Genomic DNA, 21,798 nt, shown 5'->3' on the forward strand with positions numbered 1-21,798 from the left:
CCCCTCCCCCCCCCCCCTTTTTGATCAAGTTGCTCTTGAAAACAAACAAAATACCATCCAGTAACAGTAACATAACTACCAGGGATTTATTTCACTTGGATATAAATTATTAAAGGAAATAATTATTTGATGTGATGCTTCAACAGCTTGGAAAAAAAATGCAAGCCTCATAAAATCTCTCTTACATTTCTTCAAGGACCATTCAGTCTGTTTTTAAAAAGGAAATGTAACAGTTTGTCAGGGAACAGTTGACTATATGCTTTAAAATACTATGTCAATATGCTTCTTAGTACTGGATAAAGTGCACAACTTCAAGATCTAATTTGTGTTATTGGTCTTACTAAATATTAGTCTTTGCTAGTCTGGTTTCCACCATTTATCTCGACTATGCCAACATTCTGATTTTGTTCTGAAATATTCCACAACAAGCTGATGTTATACAATACTAGGCCAAGAGCTAGTGTTTCCAGTTTACTGAGTATACTTAGTATATTTTGTTACTGATAAATCAATAAAACCATGTTGTAATCTACAAACTTCCATCTCTGTGAAGCAGCTATAAGCAAACTGTAAATGAACACATAGGTCAAAAAATGGGATGCTGTGATTATGTTGACTCTGAAAACATTTGACTTTCATAGAATACACATTACTCTTTGGGAGAAGTAAGTTGTAGCACTTACAACATAATATTTTCTTGAAAGAGTAAGATGGTGTCTATTCAAATGATAAATATTTGTGTTTATATCCTTGCTACTCATGTTTAAAAATGATTACTATCTGTGTTGCAGATCACATCTGAAAGTGGATCAGTAAATTATATCTATTCATAGTACAGAAAATACTTGACTTAGATTGTGAACTTGACTTTGTGTTCTGTTTGTATCTGAAACTCTTTGAAGTCAATGCACGTTGCGTGTGTTCAAGGAATTCAGGAAGAGCCCCACTGTAAATTCCTGGTGGGTGCATTCTCTTGTCTTTGTTTGTTATGCACAGTATAGAACAGTATTGGCATTCAGCATAAAACCTCAGATGCCAGAAATCTGACTGCAACCTCTGATGTCTGGGATGTTAATAAGAAACATTTATCATTGTGTGATATCATACAGAATAAGACTGTAATGAGGCTATGGGTACTGGTATCAGACTGATGCATTATGGGAAACCTTAAGGAAAAGTGGAAAGTGGCTTATGCTCCCTATACTGTGCACAGGGAGAAATAGATGAATGGGATTCACAATAATTAGCATGCAGACTGGACTGCTGTCTATGCCAATAGGAACAGTTGAAGAGGGGTGTGTCTTATATCCCTCTCTCCTGTAAGGGTTAGGCTCTTAACTCCAGGCTGCAGAGATACCTACCTACCTTAGATTCATATTCAAGAACGCTTCTATAAAAACATTTCTGCCTAAAATGCTCCTTTAAAAAGAAATAGAGTGGGGCAGGGAGGCAATCCTTCTTTTTCAAGATGACAGTGACAAATGATGCCATCACTCCCATTTTATGCAATTCATCCACAATGTGGGAGGCCTGTGTTCAACTCTTGCCTGAGCCTGAGAGGATTCAAACCAAACATCTTTCATTATCTAGGAAAGCATGTTCTGCTTTCCAGAACTCTTCCTGTTGAAGTCATGCCATTTTGCAGAAACTAATTTAAGATATAATACTCCAGAGAAGGAAGCAAGACGCTCTGACCAAGGAATGAGAGCGCTCACTTAGGAGACATGAAACCTGGTTTCTAGTTCTAGCTAGCTCCCAACAGTATTTCTTTATTTTACAGTTAGCTTTTAGTTCCTGGATAAAATACAGAAGCCCTCTTGGAAGAGAAGAACTGAACCCAAGTCTCCCTTTCTCCAGGTGAGTGCCCTAATCACTGGGCCACAGAGGCATACTTCCTCTTTCTAGTGCAAGGAGTCTTGGTACTTAGGGCAATTTCCTGGGAGGTGTGGTTGAAGCCCATTAAATGGATGACAGAACTAAACTCAAGTCTCCAATTTCTATAGTGAGTCTTCTAGCTACTTAACAACTGCATAAAACTGATACAGCCTATGTTTTTGAGTGCAAGTGGCCAGGGTTACTATTTGGCACAAACCTCAATCCTGCTGGTGTGTGTTAGGTGTGGTCCGAGCACACTGGATCAAACCCATCAAAGACCTATGTGAAGGAATGCTTACACTGAGGATCCTGATTAGACTCAGATGTGAGACAGGCACTCTGCTGCTAAGCTCTAGCAAGCTGATGGCAGTTCTGCACATGCATCTTCATGCCATTAATGAACTTTACAGACAAAACTTTGTGGCCAAACTTTAGAAGTTAGGTGGAATGTAGGCATCTAAATCCATACATGAAGCCCTCAAAATCCCACTTAAGTCTTACTTTGGGTACCTGTTTAGCCTTTTTTGGATAAGGCTCAAAAACATTTAAATAGATTAGATATAATTTATTTTTATGCTAAGTGCTCCCTATTGTTTAGCTGGTAGATGGCTGGGGGCCATTCAGCACATGAATCAGTGATTAACTGAGTTTTCATTCTAATTAGTTCTATTTAAATATCTTTTTTGATTAATTGCTTTAGATTTCATGATATAAATGTGATGTAGCAGGCTCTACCTAATTAGTATTAATCATTACATAGCAAATTGCTTTAGCATTGAGGATAGATCAGTGCCTGAAACATAGAACTTATCTGTGTATACACTATCAACTGCCAACAGCCTGCCATCTTTTGTGTTACTTAGTCATACTACTTTACTCTTGGAAGAGAGTTACAAAAATGTTCTGCTGACATTTCAGATGTGTCAGGAAGTTCCTAATTCTGTAATTACTTTTTATGCTGGCTGCAGAATCCACGGAGGTTTAGAAATCATTTGTCTTGAATGGCTTAGATCAGCGATGCTCAACCTCCAGTCCACAGGCCAGATTCAGCCCACAGAGTCATGTCATCCATCCTGGGGGTGCTCCCCCCAGGTCTTAAATTTTGGCAGTGGAGGAGTGGCAATTAACACTGCCACTGCTCTCCAACTCCAAATTTCCAGACCTGTGGGGGCCCCTGCAGGCTGAATGACATGGCTGTATGGGCTGGATCTGGCCTGTAGGTTGGAGGTTGAGCACCACTCATATAAGCCATTCAGGACAAATGTTTCCCTAACTCCACCAAAAAACTTCCCATGCCAAAGATTCTACAACCTCCTTAAGTAATCTATTCCAGTGACTCACCACCTTTACAATTAGGAAGTTCTTTCAAAAATTTAACTTAAATGTACTTCAACCCTACCAATATATTCTCACATGCTACATAAGACTCCATGTGTTTCAGGACCTCTGATCGTTTTTTTTTTTACACCATCAAAATAAAATTGACATATTTTGCTCAACTCTTTCTGGTACATGCTAGTCAGACAATGGTTTTGGTCATTCACATTATAATCACTTGATTAATGGGATATTGTTAACCTAGAAGATAAATCTGTGTGTATGAATCTGACCATAATTGATGTTTCTGATGCTCCAAGATATTCTTCAACAATATTAAACACTGAATTTCTTTTCTAAGACCACATGAAATCAGTGTAGCCAAGATGTTGCTTATTACATGGTTCAGATTGTACAAACATAACAGTTTAATCTCAACAACGTGCTGGTCAATTCATTTTACAGTAGACTCAATGGTATAATGATTAGTTTATATGTGGAATTCATTCCTACAAATGAATGATGACCTTTTCCCAACACAAATAGTACAATTTCCATTTAAATATGTGAGAGAAGTTTTTCTCTTTCAGTTTGAATAGTTGGCAATGAAGAAATGGCAAATGGACTAACAATTAGCATATATTCATTTTGTTGACTATCAAGTGTCAGTATAATCCATTTGTTTTGACAAAAACCTTGCAAAATATGAACTTTTGCTAATGATGCCTTTAGCTTTTCTATTTTTTTAATGAGTTTCAGTTTCTATATTCATGAACAGAATTTTCTTAGCAATTTTCTGGCATAGTAGCTGTGGACATTAAAATTTGGAGAAGTGCCTGACCAAAATTAAAGTATGACAGGCTCCTAGGAACTAGTAACAGAAAATGTGCAACAGCTTTTAAAATTTAGGCTTTATACAGACATTTTCTCATGGGAGAGTAACTGCTCTCCTAGAAGAAACCATGAGTGTACAGATGTTCAGGCTTTTTCTCCCAAAGTAAAAGTGGCCACTCCAGGAGAAAAATAACCTGGGAACAGTCAGGGTTAAATCACTCCCAGAAGAGTTTCTCCTTGGAGACTGAATGTCTGCACAGGCTGTTAGAGTTATCCTATTTAATTACTTTTCCTGTCAATACAGCTGGATATGTTTTACCTTTCATGTTGCTCCTTCTAACACAGAGTACAAGATTGTAATTGGATGCTAAATTGGGGTAAGAGTGATTTAAAGTAGAATGGCATTTTGTCTGAGAATTTAAAACTATTCTTATCTTGGCAAAAGGTAAATATGTAGATATCATACCTAGGACAGTGAATTATCATGATGATTCATGGTGGAACTAGAGTAGTTTTGAGGAAAAGAAAGCCTGCCAACTGATGTGAGAAATGTAATAAACCTAGAACACCGTTTGTCTGTCCAGAAGAATTATCCTGAAGTCACTACATACATCCAACGTAACATTAGTCTTTAGCTCCAGTCTAGTGTATGACTAACAAGCCTCATGGGTCCAGCTCCTATTGCCCTATCACCCGTTGCCCCCCCGAGGTCCAACCCACCTGCTGGCTCCTTCCAGCTCCACTTCATCTCCACTCTCTCATGTGCCATGCTTCTGGTGTTTTTCTTTGGTTTACTGAGGAGGCAGTCCCTGGAGCTGGGAGTAGCTATTGTGGTTTCTTCACCTACTGACTCTATTCTTGCTGCTAGGTTCAACTCATGCCTGGGGGACTGTGCTTCCTTTGGGGTGTTTCTCCTTTAAGGGAGCACCCTCTCAGGCCTCCAAGCACCTGTCAGAGCTTTAGAAGTCCTGGCCTTGGCTTGCTTTGTCTCTGGCTGAGTCCTCAGCCCTAATCCACTGTCTGAGACTCCAGCTCTCGGGCCTCAGCCCCAGTTTTCCTACAGCCCCTCCTGAGGTTCCAGTTTCACTCTGTCAGCTTCGGTCTCCTCAGCTTCTGTCTAGCTCCTATCCTCGATAGTGGGGAGCACCTCCCAGACACCCCACCCATGTCTCCTTTTCCCCTGTACCCAGAATCAAGCCTTCCAAGCCAAACTCAAACAAGAAAATCCCCAACCTGACTGGCCTGACAAAAATACCACCCCTCTGGGTCACCAGGTAGGTCTCCTAGGCTGGCCTGATTCCAAACTGCAGCCAGATCTACTAGGAGCTTCATATCCTGTAGCAGCCAGTGCCAAATTGCCTGCTCTATGGCCAGAGGCTGTGTTTATACACCCCAAGCCCAGCCCTCTTTAGTCAGCTGACCCTGTTTCTTGCTCCTAAGGCTCAGGTGCTCTTAATTTTGCCATTAGCAGCCTGCCCTTTTCTAACCCATGACTCAGTTTGCCTGGGCAGCTGCCACCTGCTGCCACTTCGCCCTCAGACTTCCTGCAACCTGTTTCTGGCCACACTCCACCTCCCAATGCTCCCCTCTCTCCCCGTCCTAGTAAGTGGCAGGGATTCCCTGTTACAATGACTTATTTATTCCAAAGCTGGGAGAGGAAACTGCTTTCACTTTATAGCTTTATTACATGCCTTTGGGTATCAACATATCCTAACCAACTTGTGTTTGGGATTTCTGCCACCACAATTACATATATCTATATGTATAGGCTTTTTTATCAACTGTAATTTCAGAATACACGGTAGTTCCTGTACAGCTCCCTTTTCAATACAAATGAGATGTCAGTGTAATTGGGATTCCCTCAGGGTTTAATATAATGGTGATGTGTGCAATCCATTTTAAACACCCAAATATTACCTGTTAGTACTGTATCTAGCTTTTATTAGATCACATGTGGCCTCCCTTGCACAAATCAATTGGTGTAAATTCTTCACAAGCTTTGATCCTTAATCCCTCAGTTTCCATACCCACTGTCAAAAATCCAGTGATTCTTCAGTATCCTTTATTGACACTCCATTGTTACAATCCCAGTTGACAGCAATTTCTCCATGCTGTGTGCTATAACTTTTTTTTCTCTTTCAGACTTTCTCCTGTAACTATCCAAGCCGTAAAGACCTAAGGAACACTGAATTATCTATGCCACACACAGCACTGATGGATGGCAAGCAGTGTAGTGGAGAAGTTTCTGCCTTAGTGGGAACAAGGGTCCAGGCTAGAACCCAGGGCAGCAACCATTTCATTCAGCCACATATCCTTCATTCAGCTACATTCAGCTTGTTCTCATCTTCTTGACCCCACGTCTCCCTCTCTTTGCTGCCTAGGGTGTCAGCTTCAAAAGGAGCACTGGAGAGGGGTCTGAATAATGCCTGATCTATGGTCAACATCTGAGTATTTTGGTTAGACCACTGTACTGGTCATTACAGACAGACACAGGTTCGAAACCCCATCCTAGGCAAGCAGAGGGAGCTAGAACGTGGTTCTCTAGCCTTCTAGAAGAGTGCCCTAATGATTCAGCTATCAGAGCTAAAGCATGGAAGAGCCTCCCACATCTGGATGCTAACATTCACTAGTTGTGAATTATGGAATGCTGAATTACAGTAGTATATGAAAGTTATCACTCTAAGTCAGTTTTCACAGGGCTAGATTCAATGGGGTGTTGAACACCATCAACTCTTGTCTATAGTAAGGACACCTGTCCTTGCTCAGTTATCTTTTGAGTAAACACGAGAATATCTATTTTACTATAAACTATGAAGCAGATCTCCAGATGAGATAAATTACTGTAACTCAACCCCAGTCAGGTCAATAGAGCCCTGTAGATTTGCATCATCTGAATATCACACTCTATATTGTTATCCTTTAATATTACTAGTAAAAATTTAAACTGAAATGGTGTTATAATGCATCTCATTATGATCAAACCAACTTTGGATATTATAGATCAGATCCTCTTCAGACAATAGATGGTGAAGCTCCATTAAATCTATGGAAACGTACCCATTTATAGCAGTAGTAAATTGGGTTCTCTGTTCCCTAGCATAGTTTTATAATCAAGCAAAAGAAAAACAAGTTGAAATTTAATAACAGAATTTGTATACAAATATGAACATTTCAATAATAGAAGCAGAACCAAACTAGGTCTAGATATTTTGACAGCTCAAAACTAACCACATTTATTCCTAAAATTTAAAATATAACCAAATGAATTCTCTAACCTTAGGTAATTTCTCCAAAACATTTTTTTCCACTCTTTGTGAATGTACAACCTGTTTCTTTTGTGCAGTGCTTCTGCCTGAAATCTTTAATTAACTAGACTCATTCTTATCTTTGAAGAATGACTTAAGGCATATGTGCTATAACACATGTGTCACCTACATATATTTAGGTCTATTGTTAATAAGGAAGATAAACTGCTTGATGGCATATCAACAAAAATAATCATTCACATAATTCTGAAAGCTAGTTTTTCATCTGTTTCCTGTTTAACAGAAGTTGTGCTCTATAGAATATAATCTGTACATTAAAGATATCATGTTTGCAGTTAAAAAAATGAAAAGACTTTAGACCTACATATAAAAGATACTTGTTTTATCCTTTTCTGAGACACTGACCTGTATCCTCATTTAAAAATGAACACCGCATCTTTATGTTATTAAATCTTTGTTTTGATCTATTAGTATTCACCAAAGTGCCATTTTATAAAACCCCACACTGAATAGGCAAGGCTGGAGGTAACCATCTGCAGCTTTAGAGTCTGCGTTTGAATTGATGAAAAGAGCTTTGTGTTTTCATTGCCAAGTTTGATTCTTCCAGTCATTAGGCATTCCCCTCAGATCGCATCAATGAAGCGGACTCTCTTACACCCATGTGTTAAATTCTCTTCTCCTCATGGTTTCCTTTGCCAGCTATACTCCAGAAAGACTACTGGGTCTTAGGCACATTCTTCTCACAGCTGTGTTAAAAAAGAGCATCAGAGCGTCTTCCCAAAACCCATATGTGTATCTGGTCAGTCCCCTGTCTGAGGGTCACCTCACATTGTGGTGTGATTATTCAAAGATTCATTCTTGTTCTTGAACTGCACTCCTCAGATCATTCTGGGAAAGATTAGACCCCTCCAGTAGGCACTGGAGAACGTTTTGGTCATTGATGTGAAATGCACACAACTCCTGTACTCAGAGGGCAGATTAGTTTTACTTTCAGAGGAATAGGATTCTAACATTTAATAAATGTTCAGTCCTCTTCTCTTTTTCTTTTCATTTTCTTTTCACATGTCAAATGCCAGTATAAAACGAAAAGAAAAATGTTTACTTGTGGATGTAGTAAACATTTAGTAGATATATTTATCATGCATAGCAAAAGATTAAAACTTAAAGTGAATAATAACACATCTGAAAGCACAAAGCATTCATACCAGAAGTATAACAGACTAATCCAGGGCTCCCCAGAAATGGATATGTTCTGTTAGCAGTGAAATCTATGCTGTCAAAGAAGCTGAAGATATTCTTATTCAATTCTATACTAATAAAAATCACTAAAAATTTGGCAGATCAATTCTATTAAAAATTAAATACATCTTCTACAGGATACAGAAATTTCACTTGCTGAAATCACCTACTTACAGATGATGCAGTTTAATTTTGTCTTGCACTTCTTCCCAATAAAATACTTTATGCAAAAACAGTGTAGATTTTTTTAAAAGAATGTACCTTTAAGAAATCATACAGAATAAAGAAACCAAAATACATTATTATATTGCTTCAGTATTTATTTTGATCATAAGGAATACTAACTTAGCAAATCATATATACTATTTCATGGCTTTTTTGACATGTGAAGTACTGTTTCATTGGCATATATGTCACTGAGGCATATATAGTAATATCTTCTATACATATATAGAAACATGTGTATATATGTATGTAAATAAATGTGTGTGTGTGTGCATGTACATACATATTTATGCATGTGTGTACATGTAAATATAGATAGATATATAGGCAGGCAGGCAGGCACACATATATTTACATGCGCACACAAAGTCAGACCTTACTGATCTATTCAGTGTCATTGTATTTAAAAAACCCTAAGGGGTAAAATTGTCTTTAAATTCACATCATCCTCAATCCTATGGCAGAGAATGAAGAGTTCACTGAGAAAATCCATCATAAACATATCTGTCTTTATTGGTAACTGATTAACATTGATATGGTATTATATTAAGACCTATTCCTCCTCCCACTGAAATCATAAACCACTGCTCATCTCCAGAGATTCTACCAGGGAGGTCAGCTTTAAAATACCTAGTTTCATCTGATTCCTGCTGGCAGAGACACTAATTAATTCACAGAATCTTCCAGCCACCTTCTCCAGGTCAGCCCCCATTTCCCTTCTGGGCTTGCACCAGCTGGCTGTAACCCCCTCCATCACTACAGACTTGCAGGGGGGTTGTGCCTTGGTGCTGGCACTCCTGGTGAATGTTATGCCACTGGCCCACATTCTTTGTTTATAAAAAATAAAATATACACAACAATCATACATTGAGAATTATAGCTGTTCTCTGCAGTATAATGATAAAATGATATAAGCATTCAATGGATCATAATGATCTACAGAGTAAATATGTATTGTGCTTTGCATGCATATACACAAGACATATATGTGCACACACACACAAACACACACTTAGCATATGTATTTGCTTTATAAACAAAAATGATGCCCTACTTTGGAAGGCAAATATTTACCTAGGTGATATTTTTAAAGTGCGATAGACAAATTCTATGAAATATATTCATGGAAATGATTCAGAACAGCTGTGTGCCCATATTCTGACTGTCAATATCTTTTCTCTCAGTACCCCTACTCTTCTAGTGAGATGATGATGAATCTCTGCAGGAGTGCAACTCTAAATTGCAGTGTAACTCCAAATTGCAACTCATATATTGCAATATATTAAAAAAATGTGAGACTTTCATTCTGCTTAAGAATAAACAGAAATTTACTATATCCAAGTTCATTGTGAGCAGATTCCACTGTATTCACCTTCTGGCTCACAGCTGCTGCTTCATGGGGGGTTAAATCCTGAAATTTTTTAGATGTTTTGTATTCATATGCCAAAGGCAAGACACTATTCTTAGTGAGATACTAAATTTAGCAACAGTTACTTACAAAGTGACTTACTACATATACAGACTGGTAAAGTCGAAAGAAGTACCTTTGATGGGCAAATGAAATCGATACTGTTTTCTGAATGGTTGATGTGATGCACATCGTAAATGTAAAAAGAAAAATTCAAATCTTAATTTCTGTAATACTGCCAAAGGATCAGTCTTCTAAGACATGAAAGTTAGTAAAGGACTCCAAGAAAGAAATCGTTGCTTATTTAACTTGGATTAGTTTTTTCTAAAGATGATCCTAGGTAACTTAAATATATTATTCTTAGCAAAGCTCATAATTATTTTCCTTTTGTTGTTTCTTTCTTATTGTAACTACATTCTTAATGTATCTTACTAAATAATATAGAAATAATTACTTTAAAAAGTGCCAGACAACACTTCCTTTACATGTTAGGATTAATTTTTGTTTTCCATTTTTAGGTCATGGAGAAGAGAAGTTAAGCAGATAGACAATTCATGTTTGGGCTATGAAGCTTAGGTTCATATTTTAAATCAAAATAAGTATCTCCCTGGAATTATTATAAGACAGCAGAGTTAACGAGCTTTAAAACTGTCAGTTCCCTTTTGAAATGTAGAACATCCTATATCTTCAAAAAACCCCAAAGCTAACAAACTAGTTCCTGCCTAATTGCCAAACACTGATTTGTATGAAGCAGTTGAGGTTACAAAGAAATCGTGAATTCTCAGCCTGGTTTCCCTGCTGATGAGTAAGAACTGTCTGTGTAGTTCTCCCAGAGGTGTCAGTGGAATCTCTATAGTGTCACACAAGGGTTCTTAGCTCAAAGTAAACACACTTTCCACAAACTCAGCTGCTTAATCTGTTTGCAGGTTGAATTATAAGATGGGGGTGGGTGACTCTGGGTGCTGGGAAGATGCACTGAACATTTCCACAGTTTCTTGATAAAAAGGGCATGCTATTGTCATCAAAAGACCTCACCCAACTGTGTAATTTTACTACATGCTCAAAGAACTGATTTTAGTAATAATTAAATCTAACCTGGCCAAAATTTTCCCAAGCAGTTAAGCGTGTTAAATTGCATGAATTCTTTTCATTATTACAGTGCATTGGCAATACTGTCATTCAGGTTATTTCTGCACTTTTATTATAACCACCTTGGTTTCAGGGGATTAAAGTATGACTGAAAATTTTCCTCTGGGACAAATCTCAGTCTATAAATTCACAGTCCACAAACAGCAAGTATTTTTGACTAAAATTAAAAACAGTAACACAATCACTTTTCAGTTAGAACATCAGAGAGGTCCGTTTTTATCTTATGTTGTTTTTAATACTTGCGTAAGTTGAATACACTCTGAATCAGAAATCTTAATTTATCAGGCTAAAATACTTAAAATTATATAAGTATGTACTTTATACATAAAGTCCTCAGAAATGGTCCATGAAGCCTTCACAATCTATACAGCATCAAGCACACTATGGACAATCACAAATAAATAATAACAGACAACTTATATGAATTTGTCAAAAAAATGATATTAGAAAGTGACTCCAGAACAGATGCTGTAACTGCTTCTCATAAGTTTATTTCTAAGTAAACCTGGCTAATATTCTGAGCATTTCTTACATATACATAAGTACTTAGATCACAGAACTTAAGGATTCTCAAGTAACGCCTGTAGTTTTTGAAGTGATGGCCTATTATACTTTTTTCTACTTATTAGATGTATGTTTGAATTAATTTTAATTACGTATTAGTCCCTGAAATGTTTATGGGCTAGTTTCTAGCTGCAACGTGAACTATGCTGGGCTAGGGTGTTGTTGCAATTGTGATAGTCCAGCGAATATATGAGAAACAAGGCGACCAGGGGGGCGGGGCGCAGTTGGTAACATTTTTCACTGGACCAATAGGTTCTTTCCCAGACCTGGAGTTTTACCTTCGATGACTCCTTTCCCAAAATGAGTCATAAGTGGGCATGTCTACATGAGACACTACATGTGCACTAGACTAATTCTGCTGCACATTAGTGTGTCATGGCAAAAGCTGTGCTAATGTGCAGCAGAATTAGCTAACTGCGCATTAGCACCACAAAAAACTTCACCAGCGCTACTACGCAGTAGTGTGGTTACTGTGCATTCAGTTAGTACCTGTTATTGCAGGTTACTAAACTGAATGTGCAGTAACCACGGTGCCTTAACGAATGTGTAGATGTGCCCAGTGAGTACTGAATCAAAGCTGATAGTATCAGGAGAATCCCATTTAGCTCGACATGCCTTCATTTAAAACAGTGTAATCAGAAAAGTGACTGGCTTTGTGAGCTTCCAAGTATGGTCCCCTCCTGACTTTCCCATTTGCTAAATGTACAAACGTGATAATATTGCCCCTCATATCACTGTACATTCTGTCTGGATTCTGAAAGTCAGTATGGACACTCGTGGCAGAGTGCCCCTGTGCAGTGCGGGGCAGTGGGGATTGCCCCCCCCGCACTCACGCGGCAGCTGCACCATCGTGTGGGTGCAGCATGGCTCGGCAGGGCACCATGCGCTGTCCCAGAGCTGGGTGGATCCACCTGTCAGCTGGAGCTCCTGGTTCGATTCCCCAGCTCTCTGATCATTCCTCCATCTCTTCCCAGGGGACGCAGCCCCTGGATCTGCATGTGGGGTTTCAGTAGACTGCTGCTGCTGGCTGGGGAAATAGCCAGAGCCACCACCATCCTCAGCTGGCAGTGGCAGCCTGCTGTCATCCCACATCATCTGGGAAGAGCTGGGGAAAGACTGGGGAGCTGGGGAATCACACCAGGAACTGGGGGAATATTCTGGGACCTGAACATTCTCTCAGCCCCTGGTTCGATTCCCCAGTTTGATTCCCTGGAGCCAGCAGCAGCACCACAGTCTTCCTGGCACAGGCTGCACCAAGTGGCTGCTGCTGGCTCCAGCCTTCAGCAACAGCTTGCTGAAAACTTGTGTGCAGCTTGGGGGCCTGTGCCCCCTGGGAAGAGCTGGGGAAAAGATCGGAAAGCTGGGGGAAGCGGTCAGAGACCTGATGAATCAAACTGGGAGCTAGATCTCAATATCAGACTGGTCCTTCCCCAACTCTTTCCCCTCCCTCTCCTTAGTTTCTGGTTAGTTGCAAGCAAGCCTGGCTTCGAAACTTGAAATATTTCAAAACTTTCAAAACATTTCAAGTGCCCCTGTTTCATTTCCAAGCTGTTTTGAAGCCTTTTGTTTCATTTCAATTTTGTTGTTTTGAGCTCAAAACACATCAAAACAGCTTTGAAACAAAACACCCATTGAAATTTCGCACCGCCCTAATATTTCATTTGGTTGAGATAAATGCCATTTTTCTAGAAGTAAAGATGACTTACTTTTGAATTTTTTTGTTGGCCTCTTCTGAAGCTTCTAAAGCTCCCTGAAGTTTCAATTCCATGTCTTTTCGGTCTGTTAAGGCTTTCTGCAGTTTGGTTGCTAACTCTTGATTTTGGCGATAAGTAGTGGACACAATATCCTCCCTGCTTTTCAGTGCGTCTTCATATGTACTAAGGGTACAGTTAAACTGATCCTTCAGGCTTACTTCTTGGGATAAAGATTTGTGTAAGCTGGTAAAATAAAGATATGCATATTATTAACTCACAGTATAAGCTCTGAAGTCGAATGGTAAGAATATCACACTTAGATTAATCTATTTACAATTATTATACATGGATCAGTATAAGGCAGATCTTTATTATATACCTAAACTGGAAGACCTGGAAAAACAGAGAAAGATGTAAGTGGACTGGTGGTACATATTATGAATGAAGAAATTGTATATAAATGTAATGTTGAGCTGACAAGTCTCTCTATTATTAACTCCAAGGAATGTAGAAATCAAAAACAATCATTTTTAAAATGTTCTTTTCTTAAGCGTATAACTCACAAAGAAAAAAAAAAGAAAACAGAAGGCATTCTCAGATTAAGAAAAAAAGGAATACATCTAAAAATTAAATCTTTGTAGATGAAATCTGTGTTCAATTCAAGTCCAGTTTTAAGATATGTTCCATGGAAAAAGCTGCGTATATGATTTACTGAGTGTGGATTCACTGATATAACAAGTATATCAGACTTTGTTTCACATGGGAAAACCATGGCTATATATTCTTTTTCTGTCTCCAGACCCTTCCCTCCCCCATCACTGTGTTTGTCTGGCCATCCAATAGTGTTAGAATCTGCATTGAGATCCTGTCTGGGAAGGCACTATACACATGGACAGTTGAAGTACATCATGCCCATGTCCTCACCAACCTTTCTAACAAGACCTCAAGGCAGTGCCTAGTAGAAGTGACATCAGAAGAAGCCTGTCCAGCCTCATGCACCCTGTACAAACTGCCCATCACCAAGAGAACTGGTGATTTTCAGTGGCAACTGCTGCATGGGGCCCTGACCATGGGCACCTCTGTCTGCCACTTAGACCCAGCAGCTTTGGCAAGTTGCCCTTTCTGCAAAGAGGTAGTAGAGGAGACCCTGTCTTCCTGGACGGTCACCAGCTCCAGCCATTCTTTGCTGCCCTTGACATACTAGACTTGGACTTCTCCAAGACTGTGTGCACTTTCTTTATCCCATACCAACAAGCCAAACGGAGCATGATCTACCTAGTCAGTTTTTCACTGGGCCAGGCCAACATGGTCACCCTGAAAAGCTACAGAAACTAGCTTGTAAGGGTCAGCTCCAAAGAAACTCTCTGTCCCAGGGAAAGAAGTAATGAGGGGTACTCACTGGCAGCAGGAGACACAGCACAGCAGGGGCGGAAGGAAGAGCCTGTGCGGCTCATCAGCCACCTCTTTATTCAATTAAGGCTGGCCAGTGACGTCAGCCTCAAATGCTGAACGGCAGAAATAAAAATGGCAGCTGATGCAGCGGAGAGCAGGAGGGAGAGCAGCACGAGAGGGGAGCTGCAGCTGCCACAGGGAGAGAAAAGGATCCTCCCCATGGGATCCGCGGAGCCCAACGAGCAGGGGACAGATGCTGGCAGTGCAGGGCAGAGTACCCTGACAGGAGCACACACGGGACAGCGAGGGAGCAACAGGCATGCTGGACCCAGGGATGGAACCAGAGCAGCACCCGGAGCCTAAGTAGACTCCAGGTGGGAGTATTGGGATGGCCAGGGTGAGGAGGAAGCCATGCCAGAGGGAGAAGACCTCGGGAGAGCCCCGAGGGGTTTACAATCGGGGCGGGTATCGCCACCGGTCCCAGCCGGGCCGATGGGAGAATGGGAGTGAATCCCAGAGGCGATGGGCAAGGAGTAAAGCGCCCCCCAGCTAGAGCCAGGGGAAGGATAGTAAGGGGGCATGGTGCAGCCACATCAGGAAGTGGCTCATTATTTTGTTTTGTTAATGCATTTTATTTAGTTGCCCTGTGCGAAGGGGGAGAGTGGAAAGTGCGGGATATCCCCGAGGAACGGGGTCGAGGAGGAGCCTCGGAAGGTTTTTTTGTGTCTCCCCGAAAGGAGTGGAGGCAAGGAAGGTCAATGGGGAGGGCCCACACAGGCGAACTTGGCCATAGGCCACAGGCATCTAGACGCCAAGCCACGAGGTGTTATCCCACCAGAGGGGATGAGGCCAACGGAAGGATAACGCACCAGAGGAGGCGTGAGGCCGGGGTCTAGGGGTGGTGGAGCCCCATGAAAAGACTGCCAGGCGAACCATGGGCCACCGAGTACACTCGACGACTAATCCTGCCTACTGAGGAACAACAAGTTGTGGCAGGAGAGAACGGGGGTGGCGACTCGAGGGGGAGACACCTGCTCGGTCTGCCACATGAGTCCATAAGGCACCTTACGTCTACCACAAGAGTGAAGGTCGCACAAGAACGACTATTCGAGGCCCGGCAGCCACCAATTGGTGCATTGGCCGGAAAAGCCTTGGGGGGCACAGGTAGGGACCACCCGGCAGACATGCAACCTGCTGAGATAGCCCCAACAGACCTGTTGGGTCAGAACCTACAGGCCTTGACACAGATCATGGGTTTGCAGCAGCAAATATGGGAGTGGCAGCAAGACTGGATGCAGCATGGCCTATTGGCCTTCAAAATGCCCAAGATGACATCTGAAGACCTGGAGGCATATATCAAGGCCTTTGAGCATCACGCAGTTATCACTGGCCTCGACAAAGGATACTGGGCCAGCCAGCTGGGGGCCTTGGTGGTGGGTAACGCCCAAGCAGCCTATAGGGCCTTGACCCGGGAGGAAGCCCAAGACTACAAGGCAGTCAAAGCCGCTATTCTCTGTTGCCTAGAGATCAGCCCAGAACACTATTGGCAACTCTTCCGGTCCAAGAAGGGGGCAGAGGAGAGGCAACTGCGGTTGTTACTCCAGTGACTCCGGGATCTCTTTGGGAAATGGATCAATTTGGCGACGTGTACACTTGCAGCCCTCATGGATAAAATCGTGTTGGAACAATTCATGAATGATTTGGAGGAGAGGACACAGTGCTGCATCTGCCAGCACTCCCCACTTCCTGTGACGAAGCACTGAAGCTGGCTGAGGCTTTTGCGGCCTCGGAGTTGCACTATCCACGAGAGAAATGCGGGACTATGCCACCGGTGCCGGTGACAAGAGAGGCAGAGAGACGGAAGCCCAGTTATATGTCCCCAGGAGAGGATATAGTGTGCTACCACTGTGGCCGGATGGGACACTTTGCGCAGGAGTGTCCGGGGCATGCCTCTGAGAGGTGGCAATCACATGGCTCCTCATGACGGGTGGTCGAGTCGCCTAAGGAGTCTGTTCAGGGGGAGACTATGGATTGTAGCTTTGGAGCAGGGGGTGAGAGCCCAGTATGGGGACGCCCCGTAGTAAGGGCCTGGATCAAGGGTCACCCGGTGTGGGCTGTGTTAGTTTCAGGCTGAGCTCAGTCGCTGGTTAAGGCCAATCTTTTGAAAGATGTCCCCGATTTTTGAGTGGAGACTGTGAGGGTGTCTTGCCTTCATGAGGAAATGCAGAAAATACATCGAGTATGGGCAAATCTCCAAGTTATGGAGTACCAAGGGGCATTGTTGGTGGGCCTTGCACCCCATCTAGCGTGCGACATGCTCCTGGGCTGAGACTGGGCTCCACTACATGATGTCATGGATTGGGTGCGAGATGTCAAGGTAGCTCGCAGATCCTTAAGGATGCAAGAGGGGTGGCTTGGTGACTCAGCGGAAGGAGAGGGACCCACTGAGGGAGATGGGGATGCCATGGTGGACCTGCAAGACATTGCCAGTAGCCAACAGTTCTGGCAAGCGCAGGAAGAAGATCCTGAACTACAGGAACTGTGGACATGGGTGGAAGGCAATTCTCAACAGCCTGCATCGGTCTCCAACCCTGGGATTCATTTTGAGGTAAGACACAACCTCTTGTATCAGGTCCAACCTGGCGGGGCGGATAAGGAAGACAGAGTACAACTAGTGGTGCCCTCTTGCTTTTGGAAGGCGGTGTGGCAATCCGGTCGGGGGTCATATGGGGAGGGATCAAACCACGAACAAGATATCCTGGTGGTTTTTCTGGCCAAGGATGGGAGAAGACGTGGCCCGTCAATGCATGGGGTGTCCTGTGTGCCAAAAGGCAAGGGAAGACCGGCCACCCTGAGCCCTGATGACACCAATGCCCGTAACTGATCTGCCCTTTTCATGAATTGCCATGGACATTGTTGGGCTGCTGCCTCGCAGCAGTAGTGGGTACCAGTATATCCTGGTGTTTGTAGATTATGCAACTAGATACCCCGATGCGGTGCCCTTAAGGTCCGTAATGGCTCCTCCGATTGCGGAGGAGTTGGTAAAGTGGATAGCCCGCATGGGGATTCCCCGTGAGATTCTGATGGACCAGGGGTGGAACTTTATGTCTGGAGTCCTGCAGGGGGTGTGTCAAACCCTGAGGATCAAACAACTGTGAACGTCTGTTTATCACCCCCAGACCAATGGATTAATAGAACGATTAAATGGGACTCTGAAGAAGGTGTTGCGACGATGCATACAGGGCGACCCACGACATTGGGATCTGATGCTCCCGCTGGCCTTGTTCGTGCTCAGGGATGCCCCATTGGAGTCTCTAGGGTATTCTCCTTTTGAACTTGTATTAGGCCACCAACCATGGGGCTTGTTGCAGATCCTCTGAGAAGATTGGGAATGTGGCCCCGCAGTCATCTCCAGCCTGTCGAGATATCAACAAGCATTCCAATGCCGTGTCCAGAGCGTGAGAGAGCTGGCTTCACACAATTTGCGACAGGCCCAGCAACAACAGAAGGAAAAGTATGATTCACACTCGAAGGAACAGGAATTTCAACCGGGGCAGAAGGTGCTGGTTCTGTTATCCACCTTACATAGCAAACTGTTAACCCAGTGGGAAGGGCCATTCGAAATTCTACAAAAGGTCGGCCCGGTTGACTACGAGGTTTACCACCCAGGTTACCAGCAAACGAGACAGATTTACCACATTAATCTGTTATGGGAATGGCAACAACCCGAAGGGTGAGCTCCATTCATGGAAGAGACGGTGGATGACCTTGGACCTCAAGAAGTCAACAGAGGCCTGGGGGTCCCAGAACCATTGAAAGACGTCCGCGTAAGTGATGAGCTAACTGCAACACAAAAAGTTGAAACGCGGAACCTCCTTGAGGAATTTAAGGAGGTATTTTTGGAGGATCTCGGATGGGTAAGAGATATGTACCACTCCATCCATACACCCCCAGGCACAATGATGAGGGATCGGTGGCGGCCAATACCCTATCATCTAATGGAAGAGGTACGTAAAGAGGTGGAAAAGATGCAGGCACTCGGTGTCATTAAACCCTCCCAAAGCCCTTAGCGAAGTTCCCTAGTACCAGTACGGAAGCTGGATGGTACCTTAAGGCTTTGTGTGGATTACCAAAGGTTAAATGAAATACCTATGTTCAATGCCTTCCCCATGCATCGTGTAATGGAATTAATGGAACGAATTGGGGCAGCTCAGTTCATAACTACCTTAGACCTGGCCAGGGGGTATTGGCAGATCCCCGTGCAGCCGTGCGACCGCCCCAAAATGGCCTTTGGAACACCCTGGGGTCTATATGAGTTTGTGAAGATGCCGTTCAGACTGCACGGGGCTGTCGCCACCTTCCAAGGGCTAATGGAGCGCATTCTGGCGCTGCACACAGAATACGCGGCAGCGTACATCGACGACATCGTTGTATTCGTGCAATCATGGGGCCAGCACCAACGAGCCCTCAGAGCCGTATTGACCAAATTAAGAAGGGCAGGTTTGACCGTGATACCCCGCAAGTGCGCGATTGCACACAGACACACAAAGTACCTAGGGTTCCTCGTGGGGCAAGGGACCATCCGACCTTTGGAGAATAAGGTCAAAGCTATCCGCACCTTTCAGGCCTTGCAAACACTCAAACAGTTACGATCCTTCCTTGGCCTGGTGAATTACTATCATAGATTCGTCCCACAATTCTCAAAAATAGCGTCACCTCTATCAGAGGCCCTAAAGGGGTCAAACCGGAAGGGGGTCAAATGGATGGGGGAGACATTACAAAGTTTTTGGGCCTTAAAAAAGGTCCAATGCGAAGATGTGATCATACATACCCCTAATTTTGATAAACCCTTTACATTCATAGAAGTAGGGTTGGAAGGGACCTTGTAGATCTTCAAGTCTGACCCCCTTTCTGGGCAGGAGAAAAAACTGGGCTCAAATGATCCCAACTAGGTAGGCATCAAGCCTCCTCTTAAAGGCCCCCAGGGTAGGAGCCAGCACCACTTCCCTTGGAAGTTGTTCATTACAGACGGACGCCTCCGAAACTGCTATCGGGGTGGTACTAACCCAACAAGATGCAGGCATGGGATGACCCGTGGCCTACGCAAGTCAGAAATTGCTGCCAGCCAAAACTAGATACATGACAATCGAATGAGAATGCCTTGCTATCCGGTGGGTGGTGGAGCACTTCCGTTATTACTTACTTGGGAGGGAGTTTACGCTCATCACTGACCATGCGCCCCTTAAATGGCTCAGCTCTGCCAAAACTGATAATGCACGAATAACGAGGTGGGCATTGGCACTGCAGCCTTTCAAGTTCCATATAATATACCCCCCAAGGAATGACAACATAACGGCTGACTTCCTGTCTAGATGCGATGAGGGCTTGAGACGAGGTGTCGATCGGCAAGGATGTCGGCCCCCACATATGACTACAGGTAATGAAGGCACGCGTCTCGCAGAACTGCCATAAGGCAGCTGGCGGGGGGGGTTATGTCCCAGGGAAAGAAGTAATGAGGGGTACTCACCGGCAGCAGGAGACACAGCACAGCAGGGGCAGAAGGAAGAGCCCGCGCGGCTTGTCAGCCGCCTTTTTATTCAATTAAGGCTGGCCAGTGACGTCAGCCTCAGACACGGGGCGGCGGAAATAAAAATGGCGGCCAATGCAGCGGAGAGCAGGAGGGAGAGCATCACGAGAGGGGACCTGCAGCCGCTGCAGGAAGAGAAAAGGATCCTCCCCATGGGACTCGCGGAGCCCAAAGAGCTGGGGGCAGACACTGGCAGTCCATAAGGCTCCTTACGTCTACCACCAGAGTGAAGGTTGCATGAGAACAACTATTCGAGGCCCGGCGGCAACACTCTCCAACTCTTCCACTTCTTCATCTGGGCACAGATCACTAAAGAACTAAATATGTATAGTGTGGCTAAGCAAAAAACAAAGAGAAATGTGTAACACCAAGACCTGAGTGATTATGTAGGACGGTTCACAAGTTAAAAAAGGGAAAATCTGAATGACTATCAGGAAAAAACTTCCTATGAGTAAGTTTTATTAGGGTGTGGAATAAATTCTAAGAAAACATCAGAGTTAGTAAGAAAGCTATTTTTATTAATAAATGTCCAGTGAGAGAGAGTCTCACACTGACAGGCTAATGGATTAGTTAGTACATCTTTTCCATTTCTAACCATCATCCTTCTATGATTCACCTGAGTGTGAACTGACTCCAACAGTAGAAGAAAGCTGGGAACTGATTTACTACAAAGTTGGCAGTAACAGGTGCAGGCCTTTTATAGCACAGCTGAGGTTACTTCAGGACTAGTTCATGTACAATAGAAGTTGTTAGTAAACTGATTACTCAAATTTATTCATCTGAGTGATGATCATGAAAATATCAAACATTATTTACAAAGTCCTTTACAAGTCTCATATTTGAAATTCAGACCAAATAAAATACTCCAGCCAAACCCTGCATCCAGGGTTTTGGCATGCAGAAACACATTTGTTTTTCCTTTTAAGGTATTTATTTTAAGGTATTTCTTTTAAGATATTGAAGACATGACTACCCCACCAAGATATATAGGGAAATCACATAATAATTAAAATATAATGTACATGCAGAAGTAAACTATAGATAAATTAATAGAAATCTAAAAGTTAAAGGTCAGAATGTTCATATGTCATTACACCTACTGCTTGAGGTTGTTTGAAGATGGTGTGAAGCCCTTATTCAGTAAAATAAAGACATTTTGAAAATGCACATAGTCTATAAAGGGACATTAAAAATCCACAGAGGAGAGGCATTAAAAATTATACAATTTTTCCGTTTGTTTGGGGTACA

At 42.8% G+C, this 21,798-nt stretch overlaps 1 protein-coding gene across 4 annotated transcripts in view; it reads right to left on the bottom strand.

The window, feature by feature from the left end:
- The window catches only part of MIPOL1 (mirror-image polydactyly 1), a 448,613-nt gene that overhangs the window by 18,066 nt on the left and 408,749 nt on the right, over window positions 1-21,798 (bottom strand). For all 4 annotated transcript variants that reach the window (XM_019518865.1, XM_019518864.1, XM_019518866.1 and 1 more), the window contains one exon: window positions 13,584-13,814. In XM_019518865.1, coding sequence (XP_019374410.1) covers window positions 13,584-13,814 — 231 coding nt within the window. The remainder of the gene's footprint in view (window positions 1-13,583; window positions 13,815-21,798) is intronic.

Source organism: Gavialis gangeticus, unplaced genomic scaffold, assembly GCF_001723915.1.
Source record: "Gavialis gangeticus isolate Ggan-Ray unplaced genomic scaffold, GavGan_comp1, whole genome shotgun sequence".
NCBI classification, from domain to species: domain Eukaryota; kingdom Metazoa; phylum Chordata; order Crocodylia; family Gavialidae; genus Gavialis; species Gavialis gangeticus.